Source organism: Chelonoidis abingdonii, chromosome 2 (assembly GCF_003597395.2).
Source record: "Chelonoidis abingdonii isolate Lonesome George chromosome 2, CheloAbing_2.0, whole genome shotgun sequence".
Classification (NCBI taxonomy): Eukaryota; Metazoa; Chordata; order Testudines; family Testudinidae; genus Chelonoidis; species Chelonoidis abingdonii.
In genome coordinates, this window is record NC_133770.1 from 192,785,546 (window position 1) to 192,811,528 (window position 25,983).

At 41.2% G+C, this 25,983-nt stretch overlaps 1 protein-coding gene across 1 annotated transcript in view; it reads right to left on the minus strand.

Moving 5' to 3' along the window:
* LOC116837083 (voltage-gated potassium channel regulatory subunit KCNG2) overlaps nucleotides 1-25,983 on the minus strand; it is an 84,558-nt gene that overhangs the window by 10,352 nt on the left and 48,223 nt on the right. Inside the window, exon 2 of the mRNA XM_032801236.2 lies at nucleotides 11,657-12,481. Within this exon, the coding sequence (XP_032657127.1) occupies nucleotides 11,657-12,412 (756 nt within the window). The 5' untranslated portion in view covers nucleotides 12,413-12,481. The remainder of the gene's footprint in view (nucleotides 1-11,656; nucleotides 12,482-25,983) is intronic.

Genomic DNA, 25,983 nt, shown 5'->3' on the forward strand with positions numbered 1-25,983 from the left:
GCCCCTCCCCATAAAATCAAGGTAATAGATCGCTCACAGCTTTGTCTATTCTAGTTTGTAAGACTTTGTCGCCAGGCCACTCTTAATACGGACCAAGAGCTCAGCACACTGGGTATTCCGGACTGTTTGACAATCGGCTGAGGCTGCACATCTACAGCATCTAGTAACAACCAGTGCGCCATAAATCATCTCTCTCTTTTTTTGGGTTTTGCCCCTCCCCATAAAATCAAGGTAATAGATCGCTCACAGCTTTGTCTATTCTAGTTTGTAAGACTTTGTCGCCAGGCCACTCTTAATACGGACCAAGAGCTCAGCACACTGGGTATTCCGGACTGTTTGACAATCGGCTGAGGCTGCACATCTACAGCATCTAGTAACAACCAGTGCGCCATAAATCATCTCTCTCTTTTTTTGGGTTTTTTTTGGAGCATGAGCTTTCGTGGGTGAATACTCACTTCGTCAGATGCATGCATGTGACGAAGTGGGTATTCACCCACGAAAGCTCATGCTCCAAAACATCTGTTAGTCTATAAGGTGCCACAGGATTCTCTGCAGCATATACCGGTTAGTTTTAGATGTCTGACACTATTCTGTCCATACTCCACAAATGTTTGCATTGCCTTCAGTGGGACTCCTAGTGCTGTCAGGTGCTATTCAGTGCTAGTAAGGGTATCATAATCTATCCCTAGGTGTCATTATTTACATTACAGGAAATACTGGGCATTTTCACACTCATACGTTGGCTTGCTTTGAAGGGTAAAATCTGTCCTTTACTTGAAGAAGAAAAAAACGCATGGGCATGTTCATCTCAGAGCTGCAGGAGATGTTACTATCTGAAAATGTGAGGATTGGACTGGAATAGAGAAGTTGATTGTTTTTGGCTAGTCCCTGTATAACTGGGACTTCACTAATGAAGTGATTAATACCTATGCAGCACTTAAAAAAATTACATCAGATCACTTAATGTTACAAATACTTATAGCATCTAGAGCAGTTGAAATATAAGTGGGGTCAAGGAAATGGAATTGTGTGAAATTGAAGACTTTTGGAACTGCCCTGGAAACCTTTAAATTCAAGATAGAGGGACTGGAATAATATAAAAATGAATAAATATTTTTTTAAATCACCTAGAGTAAAAGCTTAACCATTGCCATTATTATTTATCGAAGGCCTAACAATGGAATAGAGAACTGGAAGCAAGCTAATGAGCCAATATCTTCGAATGGCACATTAGATGATCTAGGTAATTATAAGCTAGTTAGCTTGATATTGATCCCAGGCAACAATCATGAAAAAGCTGATGCAGGGTGCAGTCAGTAAAGTATGACAGAATAATTAGTGCCAGACAACATGGTTTTATGGAACAGAGATTTTGTCAAACAAAGTTGATATTGCTTTTCGATGAGATACAAGTTAACTGTGATGAAATAATGGTTTTGGTGTATGTCTGGGCCCTTTAAATCTCCAAGGGAGGCCTACTGCTGCTGCCCCAGGGCTCGGGCAGCAGGGCTCCCTGGGCTTTAGCTGCTGCAGGGAGCCCTGGGCCCTTTAAATTGGCAGCCTGGGGAAGCAGGTCGGGTCTGGTGCAGCATACCAGCTCTTGCCGGTACGCCATACCGGCCCGTACTGGCCTCATTTGACAGAAGAAAAAGAAATCTGTGCTCTCCCCCACTCAGTAACCACGCTGGTCAGAAATGTCAGTTTTGTGTGCACGTGCAACTGAACAGCAACCAAAAATACAACTTGTTATTTATTACTCGTATTACCATAACACACAGAGGCCAGGGCCCCATTGTACTACGCAGTGTACAAACATATCACAGAGACAGGCTCTGCCACAGAAAGTTCACAATCTACGTGTAAGACTATAGACAACAGATAGCTAAACCAAACAGATAGGGGGAGCCCAAAGGAAATAAGATGACAAACTTTTGTTTAGGTCTGAGGAAAGAAACTCTGGGATTTAAAGGATGCTGTCAATGGGCTTCAGGCTCATAAATTGGAGTTTATGTAAGTTTTACAGAAACATAATATGAACAAAAATATTGTCAAGAAATTTATAAAAAATGAGCACTTGTTAAATTAAAATAATCCTCTGGACTGTGGGCAATAACCTCACTGAGCAAACACATCAGAACTAGAAAGTGAAAGTGACTCTCACCAGTCAGTTTCATTGTCCACAGAATCATAGCAATTAGAGATGGAAGAGACAAAACAGGTCATTTGGTCCCTCCCGTTTCCAGCTAGTATAGGACTGAATTGTCCAAGGCAAGTGAAATACAAAAAAGCAATTTAACAACATGAATGGTAACAAGTAAATCAAAACTGAACAATGATTTCATCTGAAAGAATATTTTGTTATTACAGCTCAATGTTATTGGACTCATATCTCAGTGATGAATGTGCTATACAGCTGGGATTTTCAAACAAGACAAGGGAGTTGTCTTGTTTAGGTCTCAAATCTCACTCTACATGCCTAGACACTGTAGACAATATTTGTAATATGGGTAAACGTATTTTTTTTAAATGTGAGTATTTGGTTCACTGTGTCTCAGCTTCTAAAACATGCTGTTTGATAATAAAATGAACGGCATTTTTATTAAGACTCCTGTTAATGAAAGCAGAGCACCAAGGTATCACAAATTGGTGCTGATCTAATAGCGATGAATAAGATGGGATTTAATGCAGCTGGGAGCCAAGGGAAAACAGCTGTATATCAGAGAGAGAGATTAATAGAGGGCCTCAAAGAGTTTGAAGTGGAGTGTTCCCTTGAAATAGCAATTACCCTTGGCATTTTCTATCTCATCTTTCTACATTATTTTTCATTAAAATAAATAAAGGGTTTAATCTAAAAATGACAGGAGCTCTAGACCTAAAATAGCGAGGCTCATGAGACAATCTAATACTATTTGTGCAATGAACACTTGGCCTTTCTGACATTCTACAGTCCAGAATAGTTCTAATTCTGACCCATTTAAAGTACAGCAGAATATAGCTTAGAAATCTAAACAATTCAACAACAGTTGTTATACAGGAACTGCCTTAATGTCTGAAATTATTTTTTTGTTGGGTACCTTTTGTGAAATAAGGTTTCCAGTCACATATTATTTGACTCACATTCACAATATACATCTATTCCCAATCCTGACCACTGAGGGTAGTGGATACAGTATGTGTAAATTAAACCCAAAAGGTTAAACAGTCTCAGCTCTCTGTACAGTATAAGGTATTAACTTGACTAGTAGCTGACAGCCTGTGCTGGTGCATGGGTGTGGGAGTTGAGCTAAGTAATCCACCATCTGAGCAGTCTCCCTCATACAACCAATTAAATTGTTGCATGCAAACTAACTGTAGAATTAGTATGGGGATTGGTTGGGTTACCTCTGATATCACAATAGTTTAGGACTCTTAGAATGACATAGATACATGCCTTACATTTGAAAAGTCAAAATAGCTGAGAACTTAAACTGGATGGTCACGGACTGCGAATCCCAGCGATGATGGAATCAGATGATACTTCGAACAAAAAGAGCTCTCAACCACGCTTATAGTTGTTTCCATCATTTCACACTCAGGCCTTGGCTACACTGGCGCTTTACAGCCGTGCAACTTTCTCGCTCAGGGGTGTGAAAAAACACACCAATGAGCGCAGCAAGTTATAGCGCTGTAAAGCGCCAGTGTAAACAGTGCCCCAGCGCTGGAAGCACGGCTCCTAGTGCTGCAAGCTAATCCCCACAGGGAGGTGGAGTACGTGCCCAGCACTGGCGCCGCAACCACACTCACACTCCAAAGCGCTGCTGCGGGAGCGCTCCCGTGGCAGCGCTTTGGAGTTTCAAGTGTAGCCAAGCCCTCACTGTACAGAAATTTTAGGCTATGGAATGACACACAGTAACATAATCCTGAAATCTTCTTATATAAATTATTTATGATTCTCTCTGTTATAACATGGTCTCCAATTCAAGGCTATTGAACTGTAACTTTCTATTAGAATTTTTCTAATTACAACAACTCCACATGATATCACCAAGTGTAGAGAAGAAGAAAGCATAGGTCTGATTTTCCTCCGCCCATTTTTATACAGATGTAACTCAAGTGACTGCACTGGAGTTCCCCTGGCTTAGACCAACGTGAGAAGAGAATCCTACCCAGCATGTGTGTGTGGTCATGGGACATCTTTAATCTTCGTGCTGGAGCGGGAAATGAAAATCTAGTTATGTTGAAAGACTATTTTTTTAGATGTTCTTGACATTTTGCTTATTTTAGCAGCAGTATTCTTAGAAATGCAAACTAATCTCCCTAAAGAACAAAAGGGCAAACAAAACCAATTGAAAAGCCAATATATAAATGCCTCTGTACTATGCTGAGAGTTTTATATGTTGTACAATATGAATATAAGTGATGTAATTTAATTTAAGGGGACTAATCAGTGATATGTCTATGCAACTGATTCATCAAACCTGAAAGAGCTAAAATAAAATCTTCCAAATGTGTAAGTTCTTTTACAGATCAGTTCTTCAGAATTTTTTAAAGTAACATACACTTCATAAAAGAACACTGTAAAAGGCTTAAGAGGAAGTTATTTAAACAATCTATTATAGAAAGATAAAGGAAGAGTAGCTGTTTAACAGGTAAGAGATATGGCAAATATCAAAAATACATCTCTACCTCGATATAACACTGTCCTCAGGAGCCAAAAAAAATCTTACTGTGTTATAGGTGAAACCGTGTTATACTGAACTTGCTTTGAACAACTGGAGTGCGCAGCCCCGCCCCCACCCCGGAGCACTGCTTTACCGTGTTATATCCAAATTTGTGTTATATCGGGTCGCGTTATATCGAGGTAGAGGTGTACTTGATTCAAATGGAAACTGGTGTTCAGGTAACACACAGGGACACCTACACTATGGCTACACTAGAGAGAGAGTTTGCAGCTGCACTGCTGTATGCTCACTAATGTCGTCGCTCTAAGCGAAAGGAGAGAGCTCTTCCATCAGCTTAATTACTCCAGCTCCCATGAGCAACAGTAGCTATATTGACAGGAGAAGCTCTCCCTCCGACAAAGCACTGTCCATACCGGCGCTTAAGTCAGCATAAGTAATGTCGCTCAGGGGAGTGGTTAGTCCACACCTTTGAGCAACATAACTTACGTTGACTTAAGTTGTAGTGTAGTATCCATAGCCCTAGAATGAATCAGCTGCTCCAGTGCACTAACTATTGACTATTGTATAATTTTCACTGAGCCACCTATAAACCCTTGTTATTTTGGATCATCCCAGACAAAGGATACAAAATACAAGTGAGTCTCCTCTTTGAGAAAACAAGGGTATATGCCCAAGCTTAACTCTGTTTTGCTACTATTCTTCCCAAAGGAGAGATATCCTGTAGAAGTAGTAAGCTTCCCTCTTTATATAGGAGAGGCTGTTTTTATATCTTAAGGCTCCTCACTAAGAACAGACCTAGTGTGGCAATCCAATGGTATTTGATTGTTTCTCTTCATACCTTGGTTTCTCAGCATTGCTTTTGCTTTGGTGCATTAATGATCATTTTAAGAGTTCTCTGACATCTTAACCACATGTCTTGAGTGACTCTATTCTTGCCACTACTTTAGTATGATAATAAATTGGCTTAGGGATATTATATGCCTACAAATCCATAAAGAAATCATATGCCTCTGACTGTTTTTGTGTCTTGGAGATACACAGCATAGCTGTCTGGAAAGAACTTGCTGTCTGAGGGTTACTGCTGTGTATTTGACTCAGAAGTACATTTTCCTTAAGAAATTTTTCCCCTTAAGTTAAGCACAGGCCTTACGTAGAAGTCTTCCAATAGACTATAGTACCTTAAATTAAATAGCCCACTGTCACTTTAAGCAGATTTACTTGATTCTCTTTCTAGTTTTCTTTTCTTTGGATAGTTGAAAACTCTCTTTTCCCTAAACATTTCAGGACTGATCATTATGTATATTGTTGGTGGGTTTTTCCAACACATAAAGACTAACTTGAAAAATCTGGTAAAAAGATAGTAAGTGTCCTAGTGTAAATCAAGATTAGTAACTGGAGGTAAAAAGTAAGCTAGTTATTCTGCCACCCTTTTTGATAACTGAGCAGTATCTGAAGTCAATGGAACTATTTGCAGTGGAAGGTACTATTCAGCATGAATAAGGGTGGCAGAATCTGACCCTTACTAAGAAAAAAAAAATTAAGTGTGATAATAGCAAGTCAATGCTATCTACCCTTCTGCTGAACCACAAGGGATTGCTATCGTCATCTAGACTCATCTGAAATATGCAGCAAAAATTAGGAATGATTATTTTTGCATATTTTTCTTAAAAGTGTGCTGGCACCCAATTAATGGAATAACTCTCCAAAACAATCCCCATCTGTTCAACTGAGACTGCACAGCCAATAATTACTTTTGATTTCTAAGGCTCTGATCCTGCATCTGTGAGAAGTTACATTGACTTCCCTGCGATACCACTGGGGTGTAATTGAGTGTGGAGGATCAGGTTCTAAGTAAATATGCTCAACCATTTTTTTTCCATTATAAGTTCCTTCCTTTTTTCCTGAAGCAGTAATAGGATGGATGTATGACTTATCAGCAGGAAGAGGGTTCTCCTGGTGGGATAAACCTTTCACTCTCAGAGTTCATCCACTCAGGAATAAGACTGCTGCATTGCAAAACAAAGTACCTGTCTCGATATCTCCAACATATAAATACAACAACAATTCCAGCCAGATAGCTTGAGTTACAGAGTACAGCATGTCTTTGAAAGAATATTTAGTGTTTTTTCCCTGTCTAGAAGAGATGTAGGCACACTTTCACCCTGTACGGCGACTCCAGACCAGGCCTAGGATCTATCCTTGGGTTCAAATTTTAAACTGTACACAAGCAACAGTGTGCAAGATGGTTAACACGCTTTACTACTACTGTTACTTGCTAAGCTCCACCAGTGTGCTGAGCCATGTACAAACAAACAATGAGGAGGACACTGCTCCTGCCAGAGAAGTTTACAATCCAAGGCCCTGATCCTACAAATTATTCCTTGTGGGCAGATTCCTGCATCCAGGCGGAGACTCAGGCCAGGTCTCCACTACAAGATTAAATCGATTTTAGATACGCAATTTCAGCTACGAGAATAGCGTAGCTGAAATCGAATATCTAAAATCGATTTACTCACCCGTCTTCACCGCGCGGGATCGATCCGCGCGGCTCGCTGTGTCGAATCCGGAAGTCCGGTCGTCTAGCTGGAGTTCCGGAATCGATCTAAGCACGCTCTGGGATCGAGATATCACGTCCAGACCAGACGCGATATTTCGATCCCCGAGCAATCGAATTTTAACGCGCTGATCCGGCGCGTAGTCTAGACGTGGCCTCAGTGAAGTGAACAAGGCTCCACTCCTGCAGAATCTGTTGCCAGATAGGGGCCTATGTCAGGTACAGAGCTTTACATCGGCATAGGTCTTTAGAGTACAAAAGTGGAATATTTTCTGTACTGCATCTTCGTCCCCCACTTGTGTTTCAAGGAAAACAAAAAAGAATGTTGTGTTTTCCATACACACTAGAGAGATCATGTGTTTTCAGACTGAACAGCTTTTATTTTAGATTGAGAAAAACAAATCTCCATGAGAAAGCAAAATGTGTATTGCTCAAACTGTAAGAGCAGCTGCCTTGAACTGAAATGGATTCTCCAAAATGGAGCACCTCACAGCAGCAAGCCAGGCAAACACCATAAAAATAAGCTATACATAGAAAACAGTCATGAGAGTTACATAACTGTGTGCTGTACATCTCACACATATCAGTATGAAACATACTGGAGAAAGCCTGTTTTTAAAAGGGACAGCACCCACAATGTTTTATTCATGGTATAAAACTGTACTTTTGTATTACTGAATATGACCCTTTGAAAGATTATTTATTGCTGACATGCAGGAAGAATTGCATCCTATATTGACTCGATACAGGACATGGGATATTAAAGGTGTGAAATAAAGGACAAGTGATCATATCACCTATCCCCCATCCTGGGGCTCTGCCTGAAACAAAACAAAGCACTTTACCAAGCCCATAGCCCTTTCACAACCCCTTCTCAATGCGAGTGATAGAACAGTGACTACTTCCAGGAGCATCAGTGATTCACAATTTAAGGGCAGAAAGGACCATTACATCATCTAGACTGACCTCCTGTATATCACAGGCCATTAAATTTCACCCAGTTATTTCTGTATTGTCCCAATAATTCATATGTTTGACTAAAGCATAATTTGTGTGGCTAAATCATGTCTTTCAGAAAGGCATTCATTCTTGACTTGAAGACACTGAAATGAAGAATCAACCACTTCCCTTGGTAATGTGTTTCAACTGTGGTTAATCACCTTCACTATTAAAAACTTGTGCCTAATTTCTAATTTGAATTTGTCTGGCTTCAGTTTCGAACCATTATTCTTTTTATGCCTTTCTCTGCTAGATTAAAAAGCCCTAGTACTCAGTATTTTCTCTATGTTCATGTTCTTGTGCACACTATGATCAAGTCACCTCTCAAGCTTCTTTTTAATACATTAAATAGATTGAACTCCTCAAGTATCTCCCTGTAAGGCGCTTTCTCTAGCGCCCTGAGTAATTTTTGTGGCTTTTTTTTGCACCTTCTTCAATTTTGTGCCATCTTTTAAAAAAACGTAGACCTCAAAACTGTACGCAGTATTGCATTGTCTGTCTCACCAATTCCATATACGGAGGTAAAAATCACCTCTCTATTTCTAGTCCCATTTATACTTCCAAGGATCACATTATCCCTTTTTGCTACAGTACCACACTGGCAGCTCACATTGAATTGCTTGTCCACATAACCCCTAAATCCTTTTCAGAGTCACTGCCTTCTAGGATACAGTCCCCAATTCTGTAGGTCTGGCATGCATTACCTGTTTGTAAGTATATAACTCTGCATTAAAAAAACACATTGCATGGGCCTAAGTTACCAAGCCATCCAGACTGTTCTGTATTTACGGCCCATTCCTCATCATTATTTTCCTCTCCACCAATCCTTGTGTCATCTGCAAATTTTATCAGCAGTGATTTTATATTTATTTCCAGATCATTGCTGAAAATGTTGACTAGCATAAGGCCAAGTACCAATCTCTGTGGAACCCCATTAGAAACAGCCCCATTCAGTGAGGATTCCCCATTGCTAGTGAGTTGTTGACATACGTCAGTTGGTCAATTCTTAAGCCATTTAATGTGTGCTATACTGATATTGTATATGGCTAGTTTTATCATTGGAATGTTGTGCAGTGCCTCAGTCAAATGCCCTAGAAAAGTCAAGTATGTTACATCTATGTGACATTACTGAAAACTTAATGCTCCCCAACAAAATGCCTTTCAACCATGCACCCCACTCTCTGTAACAGCTCTTCCTCATCGTAAGAGTGGAGACCAATTTCTGCCATGTGACAATCACAGGGGTATGATTTTTTATAACCTTTACTCACAACAGGTAACTAGGAACAGGAAATAAAGATCAATCTGTTACCAGCAGTCCCCTGTATCCCACCTTTATTGCACTCAAAGGAAGCAGTATTTCCTGTAGATTAGAAATAAGAGACTGGCAGTCAAGATTCCCAGGTTATATTCTCAACTCTGATCCCCCATTGCGTGACCTTGGTCAACTCACTAAACTTCTCCATACCTCACTTTCTCCCATCTATTAAAAAGAGCTGATATCCACTCCTGAAATATGCTATGAGAAGTTTGATTACAAGGTGCTGCAGAAGTGTTTGTTAGTGGGATGAGAGGCAGAGGAAAGAAGGGAAGAAATGTCACTTTGGGACTCTTCTTCCAAGAACCCCAACCTACCCCACTTTTCAGAGGCTAGAAAACCTTCCCTTCATCTTGACATAACATTCCCTATTGTCTTGATCTTGGCACAGTGTTTCCTACTGCTCCTGCCAAGCCCTAACAAGCTAGCCAGTCCTAGCCCTGCTACTAGACTAGTGTTGAGCATTATTCTGCAGACTACTGTTAAATTCAAACCCATTTTGTTTAGCAGTAGCATAGACAGGGCTTTCCCAGGAAACTGGATTCATCCTGCATCAATTTGCTATAGAAACTCTCTCTCAAAATCTAGAGCACCCTGCAGACAATATTGGCTAGTGGTTAACTAATTGTTCAAGGCCATTTTTAGTAGATTTTGTTTGAATTTGCTTATTTAAAAGGTACTGAGTTTTTCAGTTCCACAAGCTGTATCTAAAATACGAATTAAGGAAGTTTAGTTTTCTTGCAGCTACCGGCTTTTGAAACTATGATTTGTTTTAACTATCAGAACAATGTGGCTTTAGCTACTATCCTAAAATGTTCATTTTAGGAGATAAAAGCTTATAACACAAGATCATTTTAACTAAACAACAATTAAAAAAAAAAAACAGGTCAGGTGTTTTGCATGATTTTTCTTAGCGAGAAGTATTATTGTTCCATGGGTCTGACTCTAAATTCAACACCTCTGATGAACATGGCTACCTGATAATGTCCTGTGCATAACATACCGGGAGAGGGTGGATTTTAGTTGTGTATGAAGTACTCATAAAAACACAGCACAGAACTCTCTAGAATTTCTGGGGAGCTGAGGGTATACAGCACTCTATAGGATGGGGTGCTAGGAGAAGAAGTGGTTTCTGGAGATTTTTACCATAAGGAGAGCTTGGTACAGAAGTGTGTTTACCCTGGCAGAGCTTGACTGGATGAAGTGCTGTTGAAACAGGTGACTGGTCAGGTTTGTGTTAAATGACCACTGGGCTGGAAAACAAGCACAGACATTAAGTGGCTTGTTTGGTTGTGAGTAAGATATCCATCCACTTACACTGTAATCATGCTCTGCCCAAAGCCTCAGAAACAAGAGAGCTTTTCTGAAGCTCCTCCCCCACCTTCAACCTCTCACCTGCAATGCTCCATCATCCCATTCAATCTTTTGTTTTCACTCATTTCAATGTAAAAATTAAAGGCTGCATCCTGCAATCTTCAAGCAAAACTCTCACTGACTTCAATGGGACTAACCCCAGAAATCTGGACTACCCACACGAGTAAGACTGGATCCTAAGGAACTGCACTGAAAATGAAGAATAAATAAAGTGATTGATTTTCAGTGGTGAAGGGCACCCACAACTCCCACAGGCATCAAGTGGCACTATGAATGCTCAGCACATTTGCAAATTAGGGCACATGAGGGTATTTTCTGCAAAATATTTAAAGTACTTTTGGGGAAAAGGCAGAACTGACAATCTAGAGACAGACACAGCTAATAATCCAACGTCAAAAGAGTCAACCTGAAGCAAGGTTCATTTGTATAATAATGAGAGAACAAATAATTGTTATTCTGGCATCTGTTTTGTGGTGGTGGCACGCATGCATTCTGGGAGAAAGTTCTGTATTGGTGTAAACTGGCACATCGCCATCAACAAAGCAGAGGATTTTGATTGCCTCAGCTAGACTAACAATAAAATAGTGGTCTCCTACACCAGACTATACTCTACATCATAAATACTGTAGGCAGTATCTGAATGACTTTGTCCTTGATCTTTCCAGATGAGACAAGACAAAATAGCTTACTTAGTGTGTTTTGCTGTTGATAAAGTGTAGTGTAAGAATTACCACTGAAGGCTGCACTCACCCGCTCTTCCTCTTCTTGGAGATCTGGCATGGTGCTGATACAGAGACTCACTGCAGTGATGGCCACAAAGGAGACTGATATACAAGCAAAGATCTTTCCTGGGATCCCTGAGTGAGGGTTCTCCACCATATCCCTGAGCTTTCTCATGCACAAACCCGAACGGCTATTGTCCTGGAAGGCACATTGCGGAGTTTCATTAACCATCATCTCCCTCTCATACAGCATGGCCTCGGCTGCCTCCTCCTCCTTCTGTCGTAATCTTTTCTTACAGCACCACTCCAGGTGTTCCTCTTCTATCCCCCAATACACCAGCTCCTCTTGGAAAGAGAGGGCACACATCTCCCTTAGAAGCCTCAGCTTCCCAGCTGTCAGGAAAGTCATGATGGTCCTGAAGGCACAAGGGTTACGGTCAAAAAAAAACTCATTGCAGCTGACATCATAATCATCACAGATGTCCATGATCTCATCATAGTTGTTACAAGATTTTAGTTTTCCAAGCCTGGTCAAAGGGCAGTTCTCCAGTGTGGTCCACGGAATCCTGTATTTAATGCCACCTACATTGATGATCACATGCCTGGTCCGGTCCTCTAGATGGGCCAAGAAGCACAAGTCTTCCCCAGGGTGAAGAAGCTTGGCTTTTTTGTAGAAGAACCCTTTCTTGGTCTGCACCTCGCACAGGTTTTCCAAATTGTTGTAGGAATACGAAGTGAACTTGGGATCTGTGTTCCCAGGAAGCAATGCCATTTCCTGATACATTTGTTACGTTCATGGAGGTATCCGATCTACTCAGAGAAAGACATTATAAAGTGGAGACAAGTGACCAGTCTGCAAAAAGAAATTAAAACATGACAATTAGGGCTCCAGTAGAGAAAACAATTTCACAACATTGTTTTCTCTGCAGTTTTTAAGATTTTGTTTGCATTTTAGGACGAGTCTTTTAGGACCCACTCTGCTTTCATCCCCCTACCTTGGGACCGAGAAGCACTCCTCACAGCAAATCAAATAGAAAGCTGGGTCCATGCCTCTGGAGCCTACTGTGCAGCTCCAAGTGATGACCAAAAGGGAGTATGAGTAATGCATCATCATTGTGACCTGCTCCTTTCTAGAGGAGGAGTAATGCCCCAGCCAGTCCATGAAGGGGCGGGGAGGAAGAGTTTGTCTGGAAGCATGTTAAAATGGAAATCACCATTGGCCTGGGAGTCTAAGAGGTTATCAGATAAGGCTTCACTGAAAGACCTTTTCTTTATTCTGACAAATCCAGGGGATGCAGCTACTATGGAATTATCTAGTGGTGAGAGTGCAAACCTCTTTCACAATCAGTGCTCATCTACTAACATGGTTCAAATACTTTTCAGTTAACATGGCTGTGACAGGGTGTTGAGGAAGGAGTGCTTAACTAGCTCTCTGCCATCCCAGCCTCAGTTAAGGGAAGTAGATTGGAGCTGGCTGAATAGGCCTTTCCCTGCCTGGCAACTAGCAACAGCTCCCAGCCTAATTAACTAGGGGTTATAAAAGGGCTGTGGGTGGGAAAAGAAAGAGAAAAAGAGAGAGAGAGAGAAACAGGCAGGCCAGTCGGCTCTGGTCTGCTACTTGTAAAGCCTGGCTGAAAAACAAACCTGTTTATAGATAGTAAGGTGGTGGTAGGAAAAGCTACAGGTAAAGGGCACTGGTGATTGCATCAACCTGAAGCGTCCCTGACTGGTTGGTGAGGGCAGCAGGGGCAGAAGTAAGAGGGGCTGAGCCATGCCTCACTACACTGGCTTACACAGTTCACAAATGGTGTGCAGTTTGTGTAGCTATCATACTGTATGAAAACAATCTTTAAGAGGGTCATATTTTGATTCTTATAATTTGGGATAACCAAATCAGCAGTGCTCCAGCGTGTGGTGTATGGAAATTCAAGAACTGCATTGATAGATGTGATTACTGCACCTTTGAAAGCTGGAATGTTCTGACCTGCCAAAGTTCCAAAGGAGACTCATTAGTCAGCAGCAGTCAGATAGTTGGAGACTGAAATCTAAGAATGAAGTGGGGCTGGAAGTAGCTTGTAAACAGAGAACTCATTTGCTGTGCTAACTTGGGACCAGATGATGCTGCATAGTTACACACAATAGCTTTTACTCTGTGAGGAGTCCCACTGAAATTTGCTTAACAAAAATCAAGCTGGACTGGAGCACTCGGGACCATAGGTTAGTTCTGGCTAGTGCAGTGAGAGATTTCAATCAAGTAAATTGAGGAACCAGAGAAACAGGTGACAACTGCTCTTGCTGACTGGCATTTTTGATCTAAACACCAGACATGAAAGTCTGTCTGTGGATGTCAAGCGGAATTTTGCCATTGGCTTCAATGGGGCCAGGATTTCACCCCAATTCCCTAAGCAATCTACAAGAAGTGGGGACAAGTTTCTAACTTCTTGCCCTGAGGGGGAAGTCTATGGTTGGAAAGCCTTCCTTTGTTATGGACCAGGGCAGTGAATGTATCAGGGACATCATTTGCAGCTCCAGGCTTGAGTTTACACCCCACCTTCACTCCCTAAACAGAACCACTGTTTCTTGCACCACTGTCCTCAGATCTCTTAAGCTTATTTATTCAGCATCTGCTGCCTGTTATTCTGCTCTCAGTACCGCTTGTCTTCAGAGCTCTGAGCCTCTCTGTTCTCCACCCATTTTCCTCCTGAAGCAGTGTAATAGATCTCTGGTACTCTGGAATTATAGCAGGGGAACACTCAAAGCCTCCTGGGCTGTGTAAAGGCCTTTGTAAGTAAGTAAGGAAAATAAACAAGCATTGGAGCTTTGGGCCTCCAAACAGGAGATCTGGACTGGAAGTGGACTAGAGGTGGGGAGCAATTTTATTTGGACGAAATAGCTCTATAACTAGGTAGATGAGTAGAGACAAAGCTACGGAATGAGAGATAGTTTAACAGCACTTATGGCAGGATGGTGAGGGTGAAGTGGGAATTCAACAGCTGCAGTGAAAGTAACGTTCCAATTCACTTTCCATCTCATCTGATTTCCCATTCATGTGTGCTGGAAAGAGAACTGAATATGAGGGTTCTCACGGTTAGAGCATCAGACTGGGACTCAGGAGACCTGGGTTCTATTCCTAGCTCTGCTACTGGCCCGCTGGGTGATCTTGGGCAAATCACTTCACCTCTCTGCACCTCAGTTTCTCCATCTGTAAAATAGGATGATGGCACTAACTGTCATAAAGTGCTTTGACATCTAGTTATGAAAAGTGTGATGTAAGACTAGGTATTATATATTCAAAGACAAAATCACAGTAGCTCTTCTTTCCTTTGGCCTCGGGCAATCCTTAGATAGATTAAGCCCTTCCACCAGCAAATGATAAATGCTTATTAGTTGAAGGCATGCGTCACACCATTACTGTTCTCTTCGGTTATAGTTAAGTGAGTCATGCCTGTATCACTAATATGGGTCACATTCTATAAACATTACTGGGACTAGGGGAAAGAAGAATACAAGGTGCCATGACATATTAACTCTAACGACAGAGGCACTACCTACATCCTAAATCAGAACCCTACAAGAGAAATTTGTCTGGCTCTCAAGTCTGATGTAGCCTTCATATAAATCTAAGTCATAGGAGCTTCTGTAGGCTCTGCAGCCAAAATGACAGAAATTGGATTTCCCTCTACATAGAATTCCAACAAGCATACGGTGAGATTATCCAAAGTTACATACCCAACTTCCATTGATTTGCAGTATTTAGTCCTCCACAAAAATATGTGGACAAACTAAGTAGAGCAGATAAATGCTCTGTACTGGAGTTGATGTCAGTTTCATCTTAGGTCAAATAAGACAGAGTAAATTGCTAAAACTACACAACAACCTGTACTTTCCTTTCTCTAAATTTCACAGAACTCAAATATTTTCTAGTGAAAGTGATTAAATGTTTCCATTTGTCAGATGCCTCCCAAATTGCAAGAGAAACTGTTTGAGGCCTGAACCCAAAGCATATTTTATTTTATTAGAAAATTTCTCAGAGGGAAGGGATTTATATGCCATTCTCTATACATAATATCTTGCTGATTTTGGAGGATGTAGACCATCCGACTGGTTTGTTGGATGCCCGATAGCATGCCTCGCCTGGTGGTCTGTCTCAGCAGGAGCCACAGTAGGTAACAAATTTTAACACAGCACAACTAACTGACATGTTAGTTAGCACTAACATGGCACTACTGCCCCATCCTAGACAGTGCACTGAGAGAAGGGCTGCTATGGGAAACTTCACTAGTCCAGAAGGAATTAAGAACCTACACAAAGAGTAAAATAGGGCATCTCATAGCAACTTACATCCTGTGAAACTAGTGCCTTTTCTCATGGACTTTAATGCAGCAGCGATTGCAAATACCATTACTGTCATAGTAAGGGTGCGTTGTTAACATAGCATATGCTTTAAGGATGCAGCCTCTTGTTGCTTTTGTCAGTAAGATAAAATATTCACTGCCACTATTCTGGGCATCATGCTTTTGTTTCATGCTTCACTTGTTATACAAGTCAACATCGGAAAAGTAATGTACATCATTTTGTGGCAAAAAGCCAGGATTTGCTTTCTTCCATCCTGTCCATCAGCATGATGGTGCAGAAAAAGACCAATACATTTCCAGTATTCTTTTGAAGCTAATGCTGTGTGTGTCCAATTTTCTAGGTGAATGAGAATTAAGAACCAGCATGATGTGCATGTAGATTTTTGCATTCGGTATATACTGGCCTTTTCATTTCCAGCTCTCTGAACTACAAAGGAGGATATGTTTTATAAAAATCCTGTTGATTAAATATCTAACGTAATGAATCAGACATTCAGGTTTTTATTAAATTGTCACCGGTGACTGGATAGGGGATTGGTAATACAATATGGAGCTTTTCTCCTCTAGGTCAGCAGCAGAATCTCAGGTAGTTTCTGAGGGCTTGTCTACACTTAAAACACTACAGCGGCACAGCTGTGCTGCTGCAGCACTTTAGTGTAGACATGACCTACACTGATGAGAGGTATTTGCCCATCAGCATAGGTGTGACACACTGTATCTCGAGGGAACACCTTTGTACCCCCATGTTCATCCTTATAAAATGATTGTATGGTATCCAGTGCAAAGTTTATCATGTCAGGTGCCTTTGGAAAGCTCATGATGCACTGAGCATTGTTGTCAGTTACAGTAATGTTATAGGTTGTAATTTCATTTATATAGTTATGAGGCTGAAAACGTGTTTTTATGGCTTAAAACAAGCCCAGGCAAAACCCTCCAGGAGCAGAGGGGCAGTTCACACCTCATTAAGGCATGTATGGGACAAACCCAGCCCAGCCTCACAGGAAAAAAGGACACTGGCCGAGGCAGCAACAAAAGATCCGTTGGACTCTCGAGTGAGTCACCTCCCTTCCCTTGGTCAGTGCAGGACTGCGATGGGGTAATGCTCACCTGACTCTGAAGTGGGGGGCAAAGCCAAGTGGGAAGAAAGAACATGATAAAAGGGAGAAACGTTGCCATGTGCTCTCTCTTCCACCTACATTTACTGGCACCACCACCACCAAGTGTCTGGAGTGCTAATCAAAGGGGAGAGGCTGGCTGAAGGGCAACCAGCCAGCCTGTGGTGAGAAGCATCTAAGTTTGTAAGGGCACTGAAAGTGTTAAGATCAGCTTAGAATGCATTTTGCTTTTATCTCATTTGACCAAATCTGACTTCTTGTGCTTTGACTTAGAATCACTTAAAATCTATCTTTAATCATTAATAAATTTTATTCTACCTGAAGCAGTGTGTTTGGTTTGAAGCGTGTCAGAGACTCCCCTCAGAACAACAAACCTGGTACATATCAATTTCTTGGTTAAATTGACGAACTCATATAAGCTTGCAATGTCCAGCAAGCAGAACTGGACACTGCAAGACAGAAGTTCCTAGGGTTGTGTCTGGGATCAGAGATATTGGTTAGTGTCATTTGGCTGCATGATCCAAGCACTGGCTGGCCAAAAGTGCTTGCTCACATAGCTGGGAGCAGTTTACATGCCAGAGGCTGTGCGTGAACAGCCCGGGACTGGGGGTTCTCACAGCAGAGCAGGATAAGTCTGGCTCCCAGAGTTGAGGATAGGAGTGACCTAGTAGATCACCAAACCAGATAACACCAGGGAATATCACAGTAGTTAATCAACGTCCCCAAGTGCTGTCTACATGAGAATTTAGGTCGGTTTAAGTACACTGTTCACAGGTGTAGATTTTTCCACACCCCTGAGCAACATAGTTATGCCAACATAATTTTCTAGTGTAGACCAGACCTGAAAATTAGATTAAACGGTTGGAATGAGTTAGCTGGTGTCAGTCATGTTGCTAGCAGGCAAACATCCACATAATAAAAAACACCATTACAAATGTCAACAATTGGAATCTTTTTTGGAAGTGTCACTATGGTGCCAAATTACTGAATAGACATGGAGCTGCATTACTCTCCCTGATACACCTTAGAAGTGGTCCCTCCAGATCATGGCTGAGACTTGTTGATGGAACAGCATAGGAAAGCTTGCACTGCTTTTTCAGCTGTCGAGCAGATAAACTGTTGTTCAGGCCTGCCATGCTGGCACCTTTCCTGAGAAGTAGGTTCACTCTGGAATGACTGTTGCTGACTTATATGCATGGAATGTATCATGATGACCTTCACAGAAATATTAAGGGTTTATCAAAGCTACATAGGTCTTAAAATACTCATTGCATGTTGATGTTCTCTAGTCTAAACTATTCACATACCTTCAGTAAAGCAGCAGTCAAAGAGTCACTTTAAAATCCAACACTTCTAGAAATGGTTACAGCATCAGCCAGTTGGCATTTCTCTTATTTAATCAACACATGGGTAAAGAGGAATGGATGTATCAAAACACAGACCCTATCGGGAGCTCAATATGTACTTCCCTGACTGGAGTTATCAGAATTTGTACATCACTTTGTGCTAATCACATTAGGTGGAATAAATCTAAGCCATGAGCAAAGCGTTCAGCCACCTCAACAACAACAAAGTTTCTATTATGAAGGTAGGCACAGCCAGATTTAATTTACATCATACCATCTTATGAGAAAACTTATGGCTAAGTACAGTGTGATCACCTCACTGCACAACTGGCCCAGAGAAAAGTCTGGGCCTGATGCTCTCCTCAATGTAAATGAGGAGTAGGTCTACAGATATTAGTGGCATAAGCCTGGCTAAAACTGGTGGGAGTTCAGAATCAGGTACTGTGCCTTTTCCATGACAACTACCAGAGACTTGTATTGACTTAGTACTTCTGGCTGCAAGACAGTACATCCTGGGTCAGACTGAGTCGTGCAAACAGACTGGAATTTTGCCACAGCTGCCCAACTAAGAATTTCTGCCATCAGGATAGGGGACTCTCAGGTGGTATAGCTGGCTCCTATGGCAACTGTCTCAAACCCCAGTATGGACATGGGAGTGTATGAAGGAAAGAGAGGTGCAAATCACAACTCTGCTCTGCAGATTCCCCTAGGGGGTCATAGCCAGCAGTCATAAATGTTTACCGTGAGGCTGGACCAGCTTGAAAGTCAGGGGACTGAAACCAGCTGTCCCTTATACTTATCTATCTTTGAGCAGGAGCGAATCTGGCCCTGCGTGTGTTTGTTATTTCAAAATGCAGTGCAAGGAACATTTTTGTATCGTAGGGTTTCCTTTTTTTTGGCACCCAGTGGAAGACTATGGGGCTTTTTAGTAATTCTGGCTTTTAAATGCATCTTGTGTAACCGAATACATCCTGACAGAGCACAGGTCATTGTGACATGATTTAAAGTCACAGACATGAAACATACATTAGGTTGAATGCAAAATGTTTTCTCTGGAGTCAAAGGAGAATTCAGGCAGTGTTTTCATTTTGCAGTGCTCAAAGCCTTGGGGTTAGCAGACAAGCTGGAAAGTGACATTACTGACTGGTACCAAGACAATTCCTACATCATCATAAGATTTATAATTCATATTGTATAAAGTATGTTTACCGATAGCAAAAATTATAGACACAATTTAAAAATAATCTTTGATGATCTTGTAGTTAATGCACCAGACTGGGACTCAGGAGATCTGGGTTCAATTTCCAGTTATTATCATTTCTATTATAGTAGCACCTTGACTCCAGTCAAGAATTGGAATTGCTAGGCACTGGGCAGACAAGTAAAGATGGCAGTCCCTGCCCCAGAGGGCTCACAGTCTATATATTAGACAGTATGCAATAACTGGGTGAAACAAATGGGTGAGTTTGGGTTGGGAGGATATGGTAACAATAAAAGCAGAAAAGCCCAAATCACAGGTCTGCCTCAGACTCTCTATGTGACCTTGGGGAAGTCACTTAAGCTCTCTGTGCCTCATTTTTCCATCTATACAATTACTGAAGTATGATTGTTATTAAAATGGAGATACTACTACTTCATTTCTCCCACACTTGGCTTGTCTTTTCTGTTCAGATTGTCAGCTCTTTGGAGCAAGGACAGTCCGTTATTGTGTGTTTCTGTGGTGCCTAGCACAAAGGGGCCCTGACCTCACAAGTTATCAGAAGTGAAAGGATTAATACTAAAAAGTTTTGATTGCTCTTACAAACACCCCAGATCAAAATCCATGCTATCTGTTATAATCTTGACTGGACCCAACCTATAAGAGAGGATGAGATGCACATTTATTTCCTTATGTTTCGTCAATTTTACATTTTATAACATTTTCAAGGGGAAAAGCTCATCAAAAAGCATGAAAAGACTATAACTAACAATAAATTACACAGTACACAAGGCAAAGGGAAAGCACGTTAGCATTACTGAAACTGGTCTCTGTAGAATTCCAAAAATATAATTTTCTTGGTCCACAGAAGATGAAAGTTGCCTCTCTCTCAGTTTATGACATGAGCAGCAAGAGGAAACCATGGTGTGCATGACCTATTCAGTAACTGTCTTCGCTAGCTGGAAAAAAGGAAGGACTAGTCAATGTTCTATTAGCTTTCTTTTATTAGATGCTTTGTGTCCTAAATGTAAAGTTTCTTTCAGTCTCAGGAATAAGGCTTCCCCCTTTATGTAGGTGGGAAAGAGACAGTTTATATTTAAAAAATAAACTTGTTTTCAAATTCTGACAAGACTGTTTTTTAAAAACAGGATTTCAGGTCAGAAATCCAGCACTGAATTTGCATCATGCTATAGGACAGGGGTTCTCAAACTGTGGGTCAGGACCCCTCAAGGGGTCGCGAGGTTATTATATGGGGGGTCACGAGCTGTCAACCTCCACCCCAAACCCTGCTTTGCCTCCAGCATTTATAATGGTGTTTGTCATGGTATAAAACCCCACTCTGAACCTTAGAGTCCAAAAGATGGAGTACCAGCATGAATTCCTCTAAGCTTAATTACCAGCTTAGATCTGATAGGCTGCCAACATCCACCTAGCTTTTTGTGGCTCCCTGTGACAACCTCGTCGAGTATATTAACAAATACAATCATGTGTAGTTTGTAGCATATACAGCTCTAATAATTAGAACGCGCCATCTCTCTATACCCTTATAGTAGTCCAATATTAGGACATGTGGGACATTCTTTTCACGATGGCCACAAGAAGTAACCAGGACATGAATTCCTCTAAGCGCTTTATTGACCTACGCTTAATGATCTGGATAAGCGCTCGGCCAAACATCGCCGACATAATACGTTGGTGATTTTGGAATGACCACTTCTGGATTTACGTCCCTGTACGCACTGTCACTTCACCTGGGGATCACCATACAAGTATACCCAAACCCTTGGAGTCTCGCGAACCAAGAGGTAATAAACCATTCACCCACCACCCTATTATCTTCTATATGCTCCCATGGTTCAAGTTCCCTCCCTGGGTACGAAGATATAGGCATCACTGATATTTCAAACTCCTCTGAATTTACAAATAAGGCCTAGAGTTAGGAAGGGGTGGCAGCGCGTTATCCACTCCTCAGCCCTTGCTGCGCCATTGGACACCGGTGCGAGTGCACCAGATACAGCATTTCCTAAGCTCCCCCGTGATCTCGTAAAATGACTAGCTGCCAATTGCACCCCCCCATTCTACCTCCCATCCACCTGGTAAGAATAGCGGAATTCACCTTAGACTATTCGCATACCACATAGGTGGAATAAACATCAGATCATGTACCTCAGTTAAAGCAAAGGTACTAATGCATACTTTTAACTCCAACGAAACTCCAACAAAAGTAAAAATTATCTCTGTAAATTCAAGATGGAATATTACAGGGTCTTTCAGCTTATAGGCACTAGAGAGAAGCCTTCCCCCCAGCACAAATACAAAATAAAATCTTTCCAGCAAAAAACACATTTAAAATTCTACCAGCCAGATACACATTTGCCAAATAAAGAAAACAATCAAAAAAGACTAAACCGGCCTTTCTACTTGTACTTACTACTTAAACAGAAAATTAGAGAGTCTGTAGGTATGTCTGGTCACTCTCAGATCCCAGAGAGAACAACAGACAAAGAACACACACAAAACAAAGACTTCCCTCCACCAAGATTTGAAAGTATCTTGTCTCCTGATTGGTCCTCTGCTCAGGTGTTCCAGGTTCACTGTTTGTTAACCTCTTACAGGTAAAAGAGACATTAACCCTTAACTATCTGTTTATGACAGTGTTAAATAGATAAACAAGTGTTTTTAATTTATAAGAGGGGGGGTCACACTCAGAGGCTTGCTATGTGAAAGGGGTCACTGCTATAGGATGAGCTGAAACAATTCAATTTGTTAAATGAGCTAAATAAATTAACCTGACTCCAATGCTGTACCTGGAGCTGTTTGTATTTATTAGAGATATTGAATCATCTGCTACTGTTGCATTGGTTGGAGCCATACAGTTACATTATTTATTGTATGTAATCCTAAGAGAGCAAAGTTTTGGTCCAAACAACTTATCTGAACCTCCCTAATTTTGAGGCCCCTCCTTCTGCCACTCTTCAGGCTCTCTCCCTTCCTTTTTACTCCTCTCTATGCCATGAACTGGCCTTTTATTATAGCAATATTTGCTGGCTTGTACAGCGTAGTATAGTAGGTGCACATGGTGGCTTTCAGACAAATAGCAGAAAGAGCTCCCACTTTTCACTCCCAAGACTAAGTCTGGTTTGTATTGTGGGTATGTCTACACAGCAAATGAAGGTGTGACTGCAGCACGGGCAGACACACAATATACCTGAATTGTTAAATCAACTGTGGGAAAGTGGATAAAAGTTTACAAAATGTTCCAAATCGCATACAATATATGGTGACGAGGAAAAGTGTAAAAGGGAGACAGAAAGGCTGAATTAGTCTAAACAAAAAAGTCCTATGGATATAGTTCAAGGACTATGTTAGGATCATGCAAGGTAAACAAGAGAAATGTGGGACCAGAAATTTATGACCCAAAATTGTTGTGTCGGAAATTAGGCTTAATTGGTGGACAAAATAATAAGGAAATGAGCTATTCCAGCCTGTTGGGATTCCTAAAAATAAAAGACTTTTTGGGAAAATTAGTGGAGGTGAGGCAAAGGGGGACAATTGGTGACTGAAAAAAGAAGAAGGAATGAGCCTCACCATCATGGCAGATACCCCATCATACCTGGGAATCTGAGGATCTACAGTAACATTTTTGGACCTTTGTTGTTCTGATCCTGAGAGACATCTTGACCTGACCAGACCAGGCCAGAGTGGGGGACCCAGATGACATCACTACCTCTACTGTCTCTGGCTGACTGATGACCACCATTTGGGATATAAGACTTTATCACTCCCCTCGACTCTTACGTGTCCTTCTCCTTCCACACTTAATTTCTTATCATTTCTATCCCTCTCATTTTTTCCTCCTGTCTAATAAGAGTCTGGCTGAGTCAGCCTGGACTGTGTATTTTGCAACACTGCCGCAAACTTGTGACCAGAGAGGCAACTAAAAGCAATGCCTTAAACAGCCAGATGGTGGCACACATTTGCCAGGTCTCCGAGGGGCTAAGACCGTGTGCCATGCTTGAGTTTTTCCAGCACTAAGGCTGCAAGTGAAAGTCAACACCAGAGACAAAAACTGCATTTTGCATCTTTGCTGTTTTCTTCTTTCCCGTTTTGTGTGCATTTGTCTTATTTTGTCTTCTAGGAAACAGGTTCAGACTTTAACAACAGCTCCAGTCCATCTCAACTAACTCCTTCTCTTTTCCCCCAAAAGGATAGTTATTACCATCTTTTAATATCATTTTAAAGACTGTCAGCCGGAGATTTCCTTCTAAAAACTCGCTCTAGCTAAAGGGAAATTGAACAAGGAATGGTGTTAAAATGAAAGCCTTACTTAATACTTTACATTTCAAATTCTTCAACTAGTTCTGTATTTCCCCCGCTCTCCCTGTCAATATCTTTGATAAAAGGTTTCAAAGGATTTTAATGAAGTGCTTTCCATGGAACTAAGCAGGCTGAGGTCTGTGTATACCAAACCCTGAGCCTTTTAATGTTGGACAGTTAAAGGGTCATGTTAACACCTTTGACTCTTTGTGTCTATATATTCCATCTAAATTAGTCAAAACACCTTCACCTGTCACCTATTGTTATGGGAACTATCATTTTCAATATTACCAATAGAAATGAGAGAATTTATGACTAATTTTTTTTGATTTATAGGAGTAGATGTTCTTTGCAAATATGGCAACGTCTATCATTTGCACCTGCACTTGATTGTGCCCTTAGAATTGCACCTGCAGTTAGCTGTGGGTGCAAAATCATGGCAATCAGAAGCCAAAACTTAAAATTTGATCTTGACTATTGATTACTCTGACATACAGCCAGTCTAAGGAAAGGGAGGATGAGACTATTTAAATTGGTATCTAGTGCCAGGAATTAATAGTGCAGTTTTAGGAGCATTTAATTAATTTTAAGAACCATCCAACTTGGATATCCATGACTGTGTCTCAAGACAAGCTGATTAAATATCGGGAGCACAGAAATAACTAATACAGTTCTTCAAAACAATGTGTGTAATCGGCATAAGAATGGAAACTTCATCCAGGGGTTCCCAACCTTCTAGACCAAAGGTACCACTTTACCAGACAAAGCCCTCATTGACCTAGCCAGCACTTTTCACCCTCCAGTAAGCTGTACCTTTTCTAACTAGAAGCTCTCATCACAGTATGCACAACCGAAAGCAGCATAAAGACATGCAAGAGAGAAAATTAAACTAGACTGATGGAAACCAGGCAGTGAAAAAGGAGGGGAGAAGATACTTTACACAGTATAAGTGAAGAAGGGATGGACAAGGAACGGAAAAGGAAAAGCAAAACCAAAAGCGAGAGTGAGTTAATCTACATTTTAATATGAAAATATTATAATATGCAAATAGTTCATACACACGCGCACACACACTCTCTCTCTCAACATCCTCTAACTCCCCTCAGTTCAGCACAAACCTGTTTGGAAAATTTATTTTATGCACACACAAAAATGTTTGTGGTAAATTTATACCATAGTAGAATTTCCTGGGCTGAGCAAAAGCTATCACCAAGATAACTTCCCCCCATCAGCTCAACCTGGGGGATTTTAGTTTTGAGGAGGAGGAGGAAAGGCTTTGGAAATATCAGGTTAGGGGAAAATACAGGCCCTGTCAAGAAGGCAGAGGTGGTAAAAACTGGAGGAAAGGTCATTCTGGGAGACCATGGAGCTTTGAGAAACTGCCCCATATTAGATGGATGTGCCCTTTTTTAAACCATAATCTGCTGCTAAATACAATGAAAGCCATAACAATAACACAGGTTGTTATCTGCATGGTGAAGACAAGATAATTTTTTGGCTACAACCCATTAAAACACTTCAACATCAAAGGGTTTGAACAGTAAGCCGAGAGATCTTCAGAATCTAATGTTACTGTTAAAGAAATGAGATTGAAATGACCAGTTATTTAAGAGAAAATTAAAAACAGCATCAATTATTTTCTATGGGCCTGATCCATAACCCACTGTAACCAATGGGAGTCTTTTCATGGCCTTAGATTAGCAATTTATGAAGCTACCACTATTTTAGGTACTTGCAAACATTGGAAACGTATCTCCGACCATTATGCAAAAAAAAGAAAAAACAAACAAAACCTCCTATTTCTAGCTTACGGAACTTTTTCTGTAAGCTCAGATTTGCATACGTCGGGTTTACGTAACTCAGGGAGTGTCTGTACTGCATTTTAGTAGTGGAATAAATTATTCCAGTGTAACATAAGGGCAGGGCCGGTGCAAGGAACTTTCGCGCCCAAGGCGAAACTTCCACCTTGTGCCCCCCCCAGCCCTGCAGCAGCTCCCCTCTGCCCTGAGGCGCCCCATCCCCTG